The sequence below is a fragment of the Aspergillus pseudotamarii genome (genome assembly GCF_009193445.1).
Source record: "Aspergillus pseudotamarii strain CBS 117625 unplaced genomic scaffold BDV38scaffold_52, whole genome shotgun sequence".
Classification (NCBI taxonomy): Eukaryota; Fungi; Ascomycota; class Eurotiomycetes; order Eurotiales; family Aspergillaceae; genus Aspergillus; species Aspergillus pseudotamarii.
In genome coordinates, this window is record NW_022475066.1 from 16,061 (window position 1) to 28,714 (window position 12,654).

At 49.8% G+C, this 12,654-nt stretch overlaps 6 protein-coding genes across 6 annotated transcripts; 3 read left to right on the top strand and 3 right to left on the bottom strand.

The window, feature by feature from the left end:
• Nucleotides 1–59: 59 nt before the first annotated feature.
• BDV38DRAFT_285671 (uncharacterized protein) lies at nt 60–1,651 on the bottom strand (the record flags this gene model as incomplete). The annotated part of the gene is made up of 2 exons (XM_032060535.1): nt 60–1,279; nt 1,396–1,651. 2 exons carry the CDS (start codon nt 1,649–1,651, stop codon nt 60–62), a joined length of 1,476 nt encoding a protein of 491 aa, XP_031910615.1.
• Nucleotides 1,652–1,764: 113 nt separating this feature from the next.
• On the bottom strand, nt 1,765–3,670 carry BDV38DRAFT_254635 (NCBP3 domain-containing protein). The gene is made up of 2 exons (XM_032055345.1): nt 3,392–3,670; nt 1,765–3,329 (listed from the first exon to the last, which is right to left on the bottom strand). Exons 1-2 carry the CDS (start codon nt 3,512–3,514, stop codon nt 2,040–2,042), a joined length of 1,413 nt encoding a protein of 470 aa, XP_031910616.1. The 5' UTR covers nt 3,515–3,670; the 3' UTR covers nt 1,765–2,039.
• A 141-nt stretch (nt 3,671–3,811) lies between these two features.
• On the bottom strand, nt 3,812–6,230 carry BDV38DRAFT_295286 (general substrate transporter; the record flags this gene model as incomplete). The annotated part of the gene is made up of 3 exons (XM_032062675.1): nt 3,812–5,299; nt 5,364–5,494; nt 6,187–6,230. The coding sequence occupies 3 exons, from the start codon at nt 6,228–6,230 to the stop codon at nt 3,870–3,872; spliced, it is 1,605 nt and encodes a 534-aa protein (XP_031910617.1). The 3' UTR covers nt 3,812–3,869.
• A 451-nt stretch (nt 6,231–6,681) lies between these two features.
• BDV38DRAFT_295289 (putative glycosyl hydrolase) lies at nt 6,682–8,752 on the top strand (the record flags this gene model as incomplete). The annotated part of the gene is made up of 2 exons (XM_032062676.1): nt 6,682–7,564; nt 7,634–8,752. The coding sequence occupies 2 exons, from the start codon at nt 6,682–6,684 to the stop codon at nt 8,713–8,715; spliced, it is 1,965 nt and encodes a 654-aa protein (XP_031910618.1). The 3' UTR covers nt 8,716–8,752.
• Nucleotides 8,753–8,998: 246 nt separating this feature from the next.
• BDV38DRAFT_254638 (uncharacterized protein) lies at nt 8,999–9,377 on the top strand. The gene has a single exon (XM_032055346.1). It carries the CDS (start codon nt 9,105–9,107, stop codon nt 9,276–9,278), a length of 174 nt encoding a protein of 57 aa, XP_031910619.1. The 5' UTR covers nt 8,999–9,104; the 3' UTR covers nt 9,279–9,377.
• Nucleotides 9,378–10,789: 1,412 nt separating this feature from the next.
• BDV38DRAFT_285675 (uncharacterized protein) lies at nt 10,790–11,368 on the top strand (the record flags this gene model as incomplete). Its single annotated transcript, XM_032060536.1, has 2 exons — nt 10,790–10,857; nt 10,942–11,368. The coding sequence occupies 2 exons, from the start codon at nt 10,790–10,792 to the stop codon at nt 11,366–11,368; spliced, it is 495 nt and encodes a 164-aa protein (XP_031910620.1).
• Nucleotides 11,369–12,654: the final 1,286 nt, after the last annotated feature.

Below are 12,654 nucleotides of genomic sequence, written 5' to 3' on the forward strand. Positions count from 1 at the left end.
AGATATGATACGCAGCCTTGATATCTCCACACAAACTCAAGTAGAAGTAACCAATACAATCAAGTCTTCCAAACAATCAACCTCCTATCAAACCCTCCACTAACCAACCACTCCTCCCTAACAACCTCCCCATCCCTCAAAGCATCCACCCAACCCGCCCATATCGTCCGAATCTTAGACCCAACCACATGCCCCTCCTTCAACACAGTAACCACCTTCCCAGTCCTAGCCTCCACTCCCCGAATCACCCCATCATCCCCATTAACCCAAAGCCCCGAACCATCCGGTCTCCAGACAACCTGCGGCGTCGAATACGCCGTCTGCGGCGCAAACGTATTCGCCTGGATCACAATGGCAGCATCCTCGCGATTCTGAAGCGACAGCGCCGCAAAAGCCTGCGTAGCCTGTGTCTCCGGCTCCCGGCCGGACGCACTAGCATCCAAGCCATCCGTAGATGGGAACAGAAGCCGCACAATGATGACCTTCATATGCGGTAAAGTTGAGGTAGCGACGGCCAAGAGGCCCGGGTCATGGGGACTGAGGGCGAGACAGGACGGGGAGAAAGCGATCCAGGCGTTGGAATGGGGAGCCAGGTTCTGTTTGCCGAGGAGGATGCATTCATATGGGGTGGATGGTGGGTCCTGTTGCTGTTGTTGTTGTTGGACCCGGTAGTAATACAGATGGGTTGAGTCGCGCCGGGAGACGAGTAGAAGTAGTTCCTTTGTATCGGGGTGTTGGACGAAGAGCAATGACTCCGGGTTCGAAGCTAGGGTGATGCATGCGATGGGCTCGCCGATGGCTACGGAGTCTGAGTCTGAGTCTGAGTCTGGGATATCTAGACGGTAGAGATGGATCTTGGAGTCCCAGCCGGCTGTGGCTACCCATATAGGTCTTTGGGGGGAGTCGTTGTCGTCGTGCTCTTCGAATGCGACTACTTTGACGGCGTATTTGGAGTGGTCTTTTCTTTTGTCGAGGATCTCGGCATCCCTTTGTAAGAGGAGCTGGCCTGACATGTTGGTTAGACAGACGTATGCTCCGTTCCGGATAGAGACGTATGATAGGATTGGGGACTCGGAGAGTCCGGGGAGTGAACTGAAGATGGCATTGTCGGCTTCTGTTTTGAAGAGATGCAGTTGTTTGTCTGCGCCTGTGGCGATGAGACGAGATGAGGTGGTGTCTTGGTTATCCTCATTGCCGTGTGGGTGTCTCCATGCATCGACGGAGCAGGCGAGGATGTTTGATGATGTGGGTGTCTCTACGATCTTGGGGTTGGAAGGTGCTGTGTGCCTTGTTAGCTAGGCTTTTATTTAACTAGGTACTGGGAGATATATATATATATATATATATATATATGAATGTATGTATTTATGTCATGAGAAAATTAAAGTAGCTCACCAGGAACACTCCATTCATCCTTTTCCTCTTCTCCGTACCGTTCAAATCCCAGAGTCTGGTCAAAGGCTTTCTTCTCTTCGAGTACGCTCTCGATCGTCCAATTGTTTCCCTCTTTGTTGTCTGTTACTTGCCCCGCGTCGGCGGGCAATCCCGCTTCACGGATGAATGCATTTAAAGACTCGGCGTAGTTGTTGGTTCGTAGAAAGCGGGCTACCAGAATACTCGCCAACGGGGGGCTTTGGGAAGTTGGTGGCATCTCGGCTTATTTTTCCTGATGTTAAAAGTTAAGGTGTAGTTGGAAAGTCGTGATGAACACCGGGATCGATAACCATAGCTTTATCTCGAGAGGTTCGGATCATATCATTCCGTATGTACGGCACATTGAGTTTTCAAGAATCTAACGAATCTATAATACATGTTTTTAAAAAAAAACCAAGTATGCAGAAATTCAGATATGAAGACGCCGGAGAAAAAGATAAAAGAAAGTAAAACGAGAAGAGGAAAGTAAATGGTATCACAAATTGGACGGCGTCATTAGACACGTTTTCTACCTGATTCTCAAAGGCCCCCTCCCCTTATTCCCGATTATATTGAATGAGTGTAAATTCACGTTCCTCGCCGATGTGCAATCTCTAAAATGCTTTTCAGCTGAACATATCCTCCGCCCTCCGGCGTGGGCCTCCTCGTCCCTCTATCTTATCCGAGAACAGCTCCTTGCCAGCGTTGGATTTGTACTTGGATGGGAAGAGCTCGCGAACAGATGCGCCTCGTCCTTTAATTGAGAGACCATTCGCCGCGCCACGAATCGAGAAGCCTTGGTCTGGGCCAGCTGCTCCCCGGATATTGACTTCGCTCTCCTCCGAGTCTGGGAAAAGCTCAACGTTTTTGTTCCGTCGTTGATCCCGAGAACCATCCACAAGAGGGACTGAGATTCTCTTCGAGAACAGGTCTGCCGTCTCATCTGCAGCATCAATGGCATCCGACCGACGATGATTGCTGTGCTTGCTAGGGAACAGCTCCTTCTTGAGATAACTGGTCGCTGGTTTATTCGGGAATAGCTCTCGCGAGTTGGCATCGGCATCGGCGCCGGAGGGTTTTGAGGATGGAAAGAGTTCCTTGCCTTTATTCCGGCGATCGATCTGAGGCGATCGCTCACGGAAGTGTTTGCGCGAGTCGCGACGGTCATGCTCTGAATATCCGCTTTCCATCAAGGTATCTCGACCCGGAGAAGCACTGCGATTCTGAAGACGCCCGGAAGGACGTCCTTCATCCGATGGGAACAATTCCCGGTCCCGGTCCCGCCGCCGGCCTCGCTCATCGCGACCTCTTCCTGTCTCGGGATAATCCGTGCTAGCTGCCCCCGAATCGTCATACATATTAGCGCTAATAAGTTCATCTCCGTCACGATCCCTCCGTCGCCGCAGTTCCCGGCCGTCGAACCGTCTCCGCCTGTAATCCCCATCGTCTCCGCCACCTTGACGTCGTCTATCGTCAAATTCACGTCGCAGGCGCTCGCGAGGATCGTGTTCGGGGTGCATAAGGTAGAAACGACTGGCTTCATGGGCGCGAGGCTTCTTGCGATCGGTCTTCACGGCCGATCTCACCTGGAGTACGGAATCGGGGTGGGAAGAGAGGAGCTTAGCGGATCGGAGTCGCAACGCCGGTAACTCAGACGTATCTTCCTCTTCACTAGCCTGCGTAAAGGCCGACAAAGCCTGGAGACCGATTTCAGGCGACGAGTAGATGATATTTGCCGAAGTGTCATCGATCCATTCGACCCGGGAAGGCGCTTCGAGGGTGAAGTGCTCGGTCGCAAATTGTTTGATGTTATCCGTCGTTAATTCGTCGACACCTCTGACGTGCACTTTCTCGTACTGGGCTTCTGAGCTTTGAGGATCTACGGCTCCATCCTGAACTGTTCCGCCCGCAGGGTCCTGAGTCGCGCGACGAGGGTTAGACGAGGCACGGTGGGCAATTTGGATGCATTCATACTCACAGTTTCGATCATTTCGGCTTCCGGCAATGGGCCAAGGTCCAAGTCCATGTCGATATCCATTGACGCATCCATGGCGTGGTTACCGTTGGAGGCGGGAGGCTGTTGTATGCCGGCGACCTCCATTGCGGGGGAGGGTCACTTGCGGATTGAAAGGAATATTGTGGATACGGTAAGAAAGATGTGTAGCAGGCAAAGATGTAACCCGGGAAAAATTTTACGAATAATAAAGTGAAGAAGAAGGGGGATATGAGAAAGATAAGAAACAATCGCGAACTGAAGCTTTGGAAGTGTCGGCGATGAGCAGAAGTCAACCTTGGGCTCACCGCTCGGAGGCGGCGACGGACTTCCTTTTAGTTGGTACCTACAAATCACTCATAAACGTTTATGTTGTTTAAGTGTATGATAACTCAATAGCACTGAATTAAGTTCACCTCCATCGTTCTTCAGCCGAATTTACTCCTGCTCTGATACATTTCGTTCAATCTTTATTCCCACTATGGTCTACAACACCTTCCGCTGAACTCGTCTTCAGTGCATCCGCATCATGCGCATTGACCTGATACGTAGCGAATTTCCTGGCGGGTACTTTCTGATGGAACATCACGTCCAGCTCATCATAAGTCCTGCCTCTGCATTCCGGCAGTCGGAAGAATGCCCAGATGGTGGTCACCGCTGCGGTCGCTGCCCAGACGAACGCCGTCTTACCCTTCAGATTAGCCTCGGTCGGGTTGATCAGATAAGGTTCGACGACTTGGGCAACGATATTGGTGATATTGTAGACGTTGCGGGATAGGCAAACTGATTTTGCCCTCAAATGAATGGACGACGTCTCAGAGATAATAGTGTAGGTAACAGGACCCAGCGTGACGGAATAGGTGAAGAGCCAAACCAAACACAAAGCAGCTTGACCCCATTTCGCGCTGCTGGACTCCGATGCCGCAGCAGTGATGCCGATGATCAACAAGAAACCGGTCAAACAGGCAATGCCAGTCACGTATAGTTGGCGTCGACCAAACCGGGTCAGCAAGAACCACGAGATGATAGTCCCGACAAAGGATATCGCCGTACCTCCTACCGTGATTTGGTAGGCATTTTCGGTGCTAATTCCCGCCTGGACGAAGAAGTAGGTAGGAGTGTACGCAAAGGCCGAGCCCGACAGGACTTGACCGGCGAAGCTCATACAGACAACTTCGGTACGGCGCCGGTCGATGCCTCGGAAACAGTCTAGATAGCTAGATCCGGACTCCAACTTTGACTCGAGCTCAAGGGTATGCATGATTTGAGCTAGGGTTCTCTGGTGTGATTCGCGCCCTCTGGTATCGAGTCGGGCAAGAGATTTATAGGCATCGTCCACACGATTGTTTCGTACTAACCACCATGGGGACTCTGGTGCAAACATAATAAGAAGGAAGAGAGGAACAGGCCAGATCCATTGTAGAGCATAGGCAATACGGTAAGACCACTCGCTTTCGATCTTAAGCAAGCCGTAAAGGGCCCCGGAGGCGATAAATTGACCCATGGCCCAGCAGAGATTCACGTAGCAAGTCAAATATCCACGGAGAGCAAGTGGACATACTTCCGAGGCGTAGGCTGGTGATGATGTCGCAAAAATGCCCCAAGTGAGCCCGCACAGGATTTGCCCGACGAGCAGCACGGGCGCTGACGGAGCGAAGAAGAGAAGGAAAATGAACCAGTTCATAAAGAAGAGGGCTGCCAGAAGGACTCGCTTGTATCCAAATCTTGTAGACAAGTAGCCGTTCATGAAGCCGCCAATCACGATACCGACATTGGCACCATTGCTGAGACCTGCCTGCCAGGGTCCTGAAACTATGTAGTCTCCTTGCTCTGGACGGTATGATCCGAATTTTTCTTGGAATGCAGGGTATGTGAAGAACTGATAGATGAGGGCTATAGCACCGTTACGAAAGGCCCAGCAACTCAATGAAATAGCAGTATATATGATAATACTCACCAACATCATATCCTTCCATAATGATCGACAACGAGATAGCGGCAGACCACAACACGGCTTTATAGTTGTGCCTCAGGGCTTCCCACACGGTAGCTTCATGCTCATCCGTAGAGGCCTGTAGGGCGTCCTTGCTTGGAGCCGTAGTTCCTACGGCATGCTCTATGTGAGCAGCATGCTCCTTGGGAACGTCTTGGTCAATTTGCATCTTGTAAAGTATAAATCTCACGAGAAAGCCTGAGAGAGGTGTGTGGAATGTGCATTCCAGGCACGAGGAAACATGACGTATTTATAACTCCTATGAGTGCCGCGAGATGCCATTCATCCACAAGCAAACACATCATTGTCCTGTACTCTAACTTTAAAGCAGTGGCCAAGATACCGGAGTTTGTCCATTATCTGGGGTAAATGAAATGCACCCCGCAGGATTGACAAGGTTCCCCATGGGGTACAAGGTATGGCATATGTAATGAGAGTTAAATGGTTTGACTTATTGGACTGTCATTCAACCGAGGATCCTGGGCGCAGTTTCTCGGGTATCTGATTGCTTGAAACCGGAGAGAGCCTGTCAGTCATCGGAGTGCAAGCTGCGTAAGCTCGGCCTGGATGAGCGTGGGGGGACTTCAACAAAGAAGGCTTGTGTTGGACAGGAGTATGGCGTCGTCTGGATCAAGACCACTGCCACGCTTAGAGAGAATCGTGTGATACACATTCAGACTGGAGAACCAGACGTCCTTGATCCCAATCGGGAAATATCTGGGGATATCATGGATGGATCCATGGAGTAGAGTACCGGACGTCATCATGTAAATGCGGGGGGAGAAACCGAGAGATCGGAGCCTCCACATCTTTATCTCGCAGGTAAATCATCGCTTTGCTCCACATGAAGGCCGTTGGTGATATCCTCTTTAGCCTTGAGGGGTCGTACGAGACGCGGCGGACTTTAGGCTATAGTCTCATCGTGCCAATCCGAAGAGAGCTCGCTCGCCCGGTTAATATGGATAAGTAGTTGAACAATGAAATCCCCCACCACCACCGGAGTTCCTCCGCAGGGGAACTACCAATTGTCGTTATATACCGACGGTTGGAACACCGGTCTAGTCGCTTTGCTGCATGTGTTGGAGGGGGACATGTTGTTGCGTTGGCAGGGTTGAGTCCCCACGAAGGGGACGCCAGTCGCTCTGATCATTTAATGGCTCCGTATCCCCCCAAGCATAACGATTGAAGTCTCTTTTACATTCAGATAGCATTATTTTGTTCTTAACGCTCTTGAGCCAGTTGGGCCCATTATAATACAGTTACCGGCCTCAGTTTCTCCACCATGCTCTATGCTGAAGACGACAAGCTCATCTTTCGCTTCGATGACCATCTGCTTTGGATTCAGTCATGGGGCGAGAACGCATTCAGAGTGAGGGCTACGAAACTCTCGTCGATGCCCACCGAAGACTGGGCGCTGTCCACAAAACCCAGTGCAAGTAAGCCCGTCATCGAGACACCGGAAGGCAAAGAAGCGAGCATCTCCAACGGCAAAATCAAAGCGGTCGTCTCCCAACGCGGCAAGATCATCATTTACGACTCCAAGGGAAATAAGCTCTTGGAGGAATATGCTCGCCATCGTCGTGATCCCAAAGACCCGAAATGTAGCGCGTTGGAGGTCGAAGCCCGCGAACTGCGAGGAATCCTAGGGGGCGATTTCCACCTCACCATGCGCTTCGAGTCCCTCGATCCTAAGGAAAAGATCTTTGGTATGGGTCAATATCAACAGCCATCTTTGAACCTCAAAGGTGCCGATGTCGAATTGGCTCATCGAAACTCCCAAGCCAGTGTCCCCTTTGCGATCTCTTCCCTCGGATATGGCTTCTTGTGGAATAACCCTGGTATTGGAAGGGCTGTTTTTGGAACGAATACGATGAGCTTCGAGGCATATTCCACCAAGGCGCTGGACTACTGGGTCGTCGCGGGTGACACACCAGCAGAAATTGAGGAGGCGTATGCTAAGGTGACTGGCTATGTTCCCATGATGCCTGAGTACGGCTTAGGGTTCTGGCAATGCAAGCTCCGGTACTGGAACCAGGAGCAGCTGCTTAACGTGGCGAGGGAATATAAACGGCGACAGGTTCCGCTGGACCTGATCGTCATTGACTTCTTCCATTGGAAACATCAAGGCGACTGGAGCTTTGATCCTGAATTCTGGCCCGATCCTGGTGGGTTGTCTGTCCTTTACAACGTCATGAATAGATAAACACTTAACTGACATCGACTTCAAACAATAGATGCTATGATCAAAGAACTCAAGGAACTCAACGTGGAGCTAATGGTATCCATCTGGCCTACCGTCGAGACTACATCCGTGAACTACCAAGAGATGCTCGAGCGAGGCCTCCTCATCCGGCACGATCGCGGCCTACGAATCGCCATGCAGTGCGACGGCGACATCACGCATTTCGACGCCACCAACCCCGAAGCCCAGAAGTTTATCTGGCAAACCGCAAAGAAGAACTACTACGACAAGGGCATCAAGGTCTTCTGGCTAGACGAAGCGGAGCCCGAATACAGCATCTACGATTTCGATATATATCGCTATCACGCCGGTCCCAACATGCAGATCGGAAACATCTTCCCCAAAGAGTACGCACGGGCATTCTACGAAGGCATGGAGGCCGAGGGTCAAAAGAACATCGTGAATCTTCTTCGTTGTGCCTGGGCCGGCAGCCAGAAATATGGTGCCCTTGTATGGAGCGGCGACATTGCATCCTCCTGGAGCTCGTTCCGCAATCAACTGGCTGCCGGGCTGAATATGGGATTGGCTGGGATCCCTTGGTGGACTACGGATATCGGCGGTTTTCATGGAGGTAATCCGGATGATCCTGCTTTCAGAGAGCTTTTTACCCGGTGGTTCCAGTGGGGGACATTCTGCCCTGTGATGCGTCTGCATGGTGACCGCGAACCAAAGCCGGAGGGACAGCCTACTGCGTCGGGATCTGACAATGAGGTTTGGTCGTATGGAGAAGAGATCTATGAGATTTGCAAGAAATACATTGGCATTCGTGAAGAGCTCCGAGACTATACTAGGAGCTTGATGAAAGAAGCCCATGAGAAGGGCTCCCCGGTGATCCGGACTTTGTTCTATGAGTTCCCGGAGGACAAGACCGCATGGGATATCGAGACAGAGTACATGTATGGCTCTAAGTATCTTATAGTACCGGTACTTGAAGCAGGACAGCGGAAGATAGCTGCCTATCTGCCAGCAGGGGCTTCGTGGAAATTATGGGGTGAAGACAAGGTGTACGAGGGAGGCAACACGGTCGAGGTTGCTTGTCCGATTGAGACAATGCCTGTTTTGGTCAGGGCGTAGAGAATTGGCACGAGCGTATACTATTTGTCAAGTACCACTGATAGTGATGTTCCATTTTTTACCTGGATTTCTCCTGCGCATTTTCTTGTTCGGTCAAACAATCTAGGAAACCCGGTTAGAGGTAGATTGCTATCCAGAAAATGCATCTGATCACATTCATGCAAGGGGAAAGGGAAACATATTTGGAATCAACTGTTAATTGATTTCAAGATCTCGACCCTTGGACTTGGGAAAATCGAGGTTTCGTCAAGAACTGTCCAAGTGTAGGAGTAATTCTGTCATGGTGAATGCCGCAGAAACCTGATTTGATGTATGCGTTATGCATGATAGAATCACAAACAATAATTCGATTTTATCGAAAGTGTATTTTTTTGAACTGAATCCACAGTATGCGTTCTACGCCACTTAGCATTAGCAAATGTGACTCCAATGAAGCCCTCTCAACCGAATCCAGAAGGTGGCTGGAGAAACTGGCCATTGTAAGTACATGCTTTTGCTTTGGATGGCTCAATTTTCTTTTCTTTTGCCAGCAGAAAAATTGGAAGTCTGTGATTCAATTATGAGGAAGCTATGACCTCATCCTGCCCTTCTTGATGAGCACTAAGCGTTGGGAATTGTGATGTATCTGAGCATGCCAAAGGCGTTACGCAGCACGTGTGCCTACGTCGGTCATATCAGGCTCATTTTCGGCAACAGTATGCCAATGGTAGTCGTTCACCTCACGGCACAGGCGGAAAGATGAGGGGAAAGATGAGGAGTTAGTGGAGCAGGCTAGGTAATGTTTTGTGTTAGGCAGAGAATCCTGACCGGCACCCACTTGCCGGTCACGAAATTGCAAGTACGATGCATCGCAGGGTCTGCGACACAGTCCCTCCTCACCCATTCTTGGGTCTTCTCTTCTTTTTTTTTCCATTCTTCACTTTGCGGCGAAGTTGGAAGCGAGTCATTCGCAAGTCCCAACAAGCTCATGCCTAATATTAGAACCCGTAGTTGTATCACGGTATTCAGCGGGTGTTAACCCGAGACACCGGTCTCTAGTAGTGCGACAGAGAAACGACACATTCTTCCCAGATTGAGCACTGATTTGGCAATTCTAGGTTAGACAGCCAGCCTAGGAGCGGGACTAGGAGGTGACTGTGAAGCAGTTCAAACCAGTATGGGGCCCGTGGATCACGATCGATATCGCTTATTGCCCAGCAGGAAGGGGATATGGGGCATGTTTTCCAGCTTCGGGACGGGATGGCCATGCGCTTAACCTGTGCACTGGGACCCAAGGCTGAAAAACTGGGCCTGGAAGGGATGGCGCCTGCCGATAGAGTTTCGACAGCCGGGTAGATACCGTGCACACAGCCCGCATTGCTCATAGCCGAGCCCATAGTCAACTGACTAGACGATCACTAAGTTATACTAGTAGATCGCTAGTCCTTCAGTATTTCTAATATCATGGACCGCTTCTATGGAAAGATTTGGGCAGCGGTACTTTTTAATTTTTTAATTTTTTATTTTTTTTGAGATCATGGCCAAGATGAAGATTTTTCCGACTATTACCGGATATCTGACGAGAACACTGACTGTGCAGTAATCAGTAAGCTTTTGCTCGATGATGAAAGTTCACTCTGTAAGGACTAGTTGCTCACCTAGTCTCGAAGTGTACAAGCTACAATGAATCCACGAGATGTTGCTGGAAAGACTCGTCGTGAGGGGGCCTGCTAAGCATTTCCCTGCTTACGTCTCGAGCCATGCTCGGTCTCAATTTTTCCCTCTGTGATAGTGAACGGCAATTGATCATGCTTTCGGGGATATGATGTCTAGTACGTAATGACAGCCATACTCTCAAGTAGCAGAGATGCATGAGTGAAAGCTTCCTGGATTGACGGTAGATGGTAGGTGGAAGAGTAACTTAAGGTGATAGACAAAGAAAAAAAAAATGATCAATACAACCACGCTTGCTTGACCCAAAAAGGCAAGGGGGTGTCACGGGCTCTCATCATCATCGGGCCGCTGCTGTTTCATACCCACTAACCATTTTTTTGAGATATCTAAATTCAGGATTATTTATGGTTACATTCACTCCATGAGACTTCAATGGCTGGGAAGCTATCGGGACGATCAGCCAGTCAAGGCCCCCGAGATCAAGGCGAGGTAGCAGTGTGCAGCACACGAACAGGCCAAGTAAGGAAAGGATGTACTGACGACCTCTTATTGATGAATCTCCTTCATGGAAAGAAAGTTTGGGTTGCTCTGTCAATTACTGGATCTTGTTTCCCATCCATACGGACATACGATTCATGCAAGGAAAATCCATGACCACGAGGATGCAAGCGGGGGCAAAGATGTCGCGCGTACACGAACCACTCCCTACTTGACGTTGACTGGATTGATGGCCCAGTCACATTGCCTCCAAATGCTCCTTGAACGCATTGAGCTGACGACCTATCTACTTGGATATGAGGAAAATGCCGCAGATGGCGAGAATATGCCCACCCAGTGGATGTGCGGTGGCGCTAATCTGACAACACCTACGCCATCAAGATCACAGAGCCATTCCGACAAGGAGAATCGATTGGCATACCTTTGCCGTCTGCAGACAGACAAGATATACCAACAAGTACGGTATCGGTTAGTCACTAAATTTTTGACAATTTCGCCGTAATACAGTGAAGGTCGCTGGACGTTACAAACCTGTCTTGTTTTGTAAATCTTGAGTATATTGTCACTTCCTTTCTGGGGAGGTCTTTATCCAGTAATGCTCTGACAGAGTGCACAGACTGCTAACTTTCGAATTGTTATCTGTCAGACCGTTTCACCAGAGCCCAAAAAAGACCTGCAACCCCTCTTCACATCGCAGACTTGCATTTTTCCTGTGGGACTCTTTGCACTGATAGTCTTTGAGCAAAGTCAAATCATCCGGTCTCATGTCCCGCGGCCTTCCCCACACGCTGGTCCTATCGTCAAAGTGTCTGCAGTGGTGGGCCATCTGACAAAACTACTCCGACCGTAATGAGACAACCACCAGCACGCTCACATTCACCGATGGCTCACTAGGACAAAGAATAGAACACTATAGGCAAGGATTCTAGCGGACCAGTGGATACCGCGTGTGAACGGGAGTCCAAGATATCCCTCAGTTGATGATGTGCAACGGCTTTTTTAGCCATACGCAAGTTGAAAATCCGATGCTTGGCTCTGTAGCATCCCGGTGTTTCTCGACGCCACTACGTTTCTACCAGGATCATGTTTCATTCGAGGATCACGGCTTAGTGTGTATGGGGATATCCCAGGTGGGGGGGTTGTCAAACAAGATGTTCGAGACGCCGTCCTTTTTTTTTATTTCACCGTGGCATCCCTGTAGAAGCCAAACACCGGACCCGCAAATCAATTGGGTACAACGTAGAGACGGATGACTTTCCACTTCTCCCGGACGGAAAGTCACCCGTTCTGCTTGAAAGAATCGGTACGAGGTGGCTTGAACTTCTTTGAATCTCCGTGGTTCTTCTTCGTATAGAGATGGGACTGGTGAAGAGAATCCCGACTTCATGGACCTGGAACCTAGGGAACGTTTGAACCTTGCCGTGGCTTCGGGTCATGACAAAGGGCATCTTAGAGACTGCGCGATATCTACTACTCTTTCGAGGTTGGGTGACTTCTCCATTGGGTAATTTGCAGGCCATATACCACTAGATTGGGAATGTGGCGTCACATTGATGCCGCTTCTTCTTTGGCAATTGGGAAGGGCAATGAGGAGGAAGAACAAAATGTATACTATAGAATCCTCTAGACCTCACGTTGGGCACCAGCAATCGACTCCTTTGATTTGATTTTATTTCTACCGGGTACTGGATATATAACTACACCGATTAGGAAAGAGACTAAAATCAAAAAGAACTTGTGTAGGCATGGTACAGGAATTCATAGGCGTAGGATTTATTGAACCACTAT

Bases quoted from the DNA above. Each gene is read 5' to 3' on its own strand.
- BDV38DRAFT_254635 (XM_032055345.1), bottom strand. From the start codon at position 3,514: ATGGAGGTCGCCGGCATACAACAGCCTCCCGCCTCCAACGGTAACCAC. The intron at 3,330-3,391 runs GTGAGTATGAAT...CGCGCGACTCAG, and splicing joins AAGCCGAAATGATCGAAACT to GACCCTGCGGGCGGAACAGT.
- BDV38DRAFT_254638 (XM_032055346.1), top strand. From the start codon at position 9,105: ATGCGTTCTACGCCACTTAGCATTAGCAAATGTGACTCCAATGAAGCC.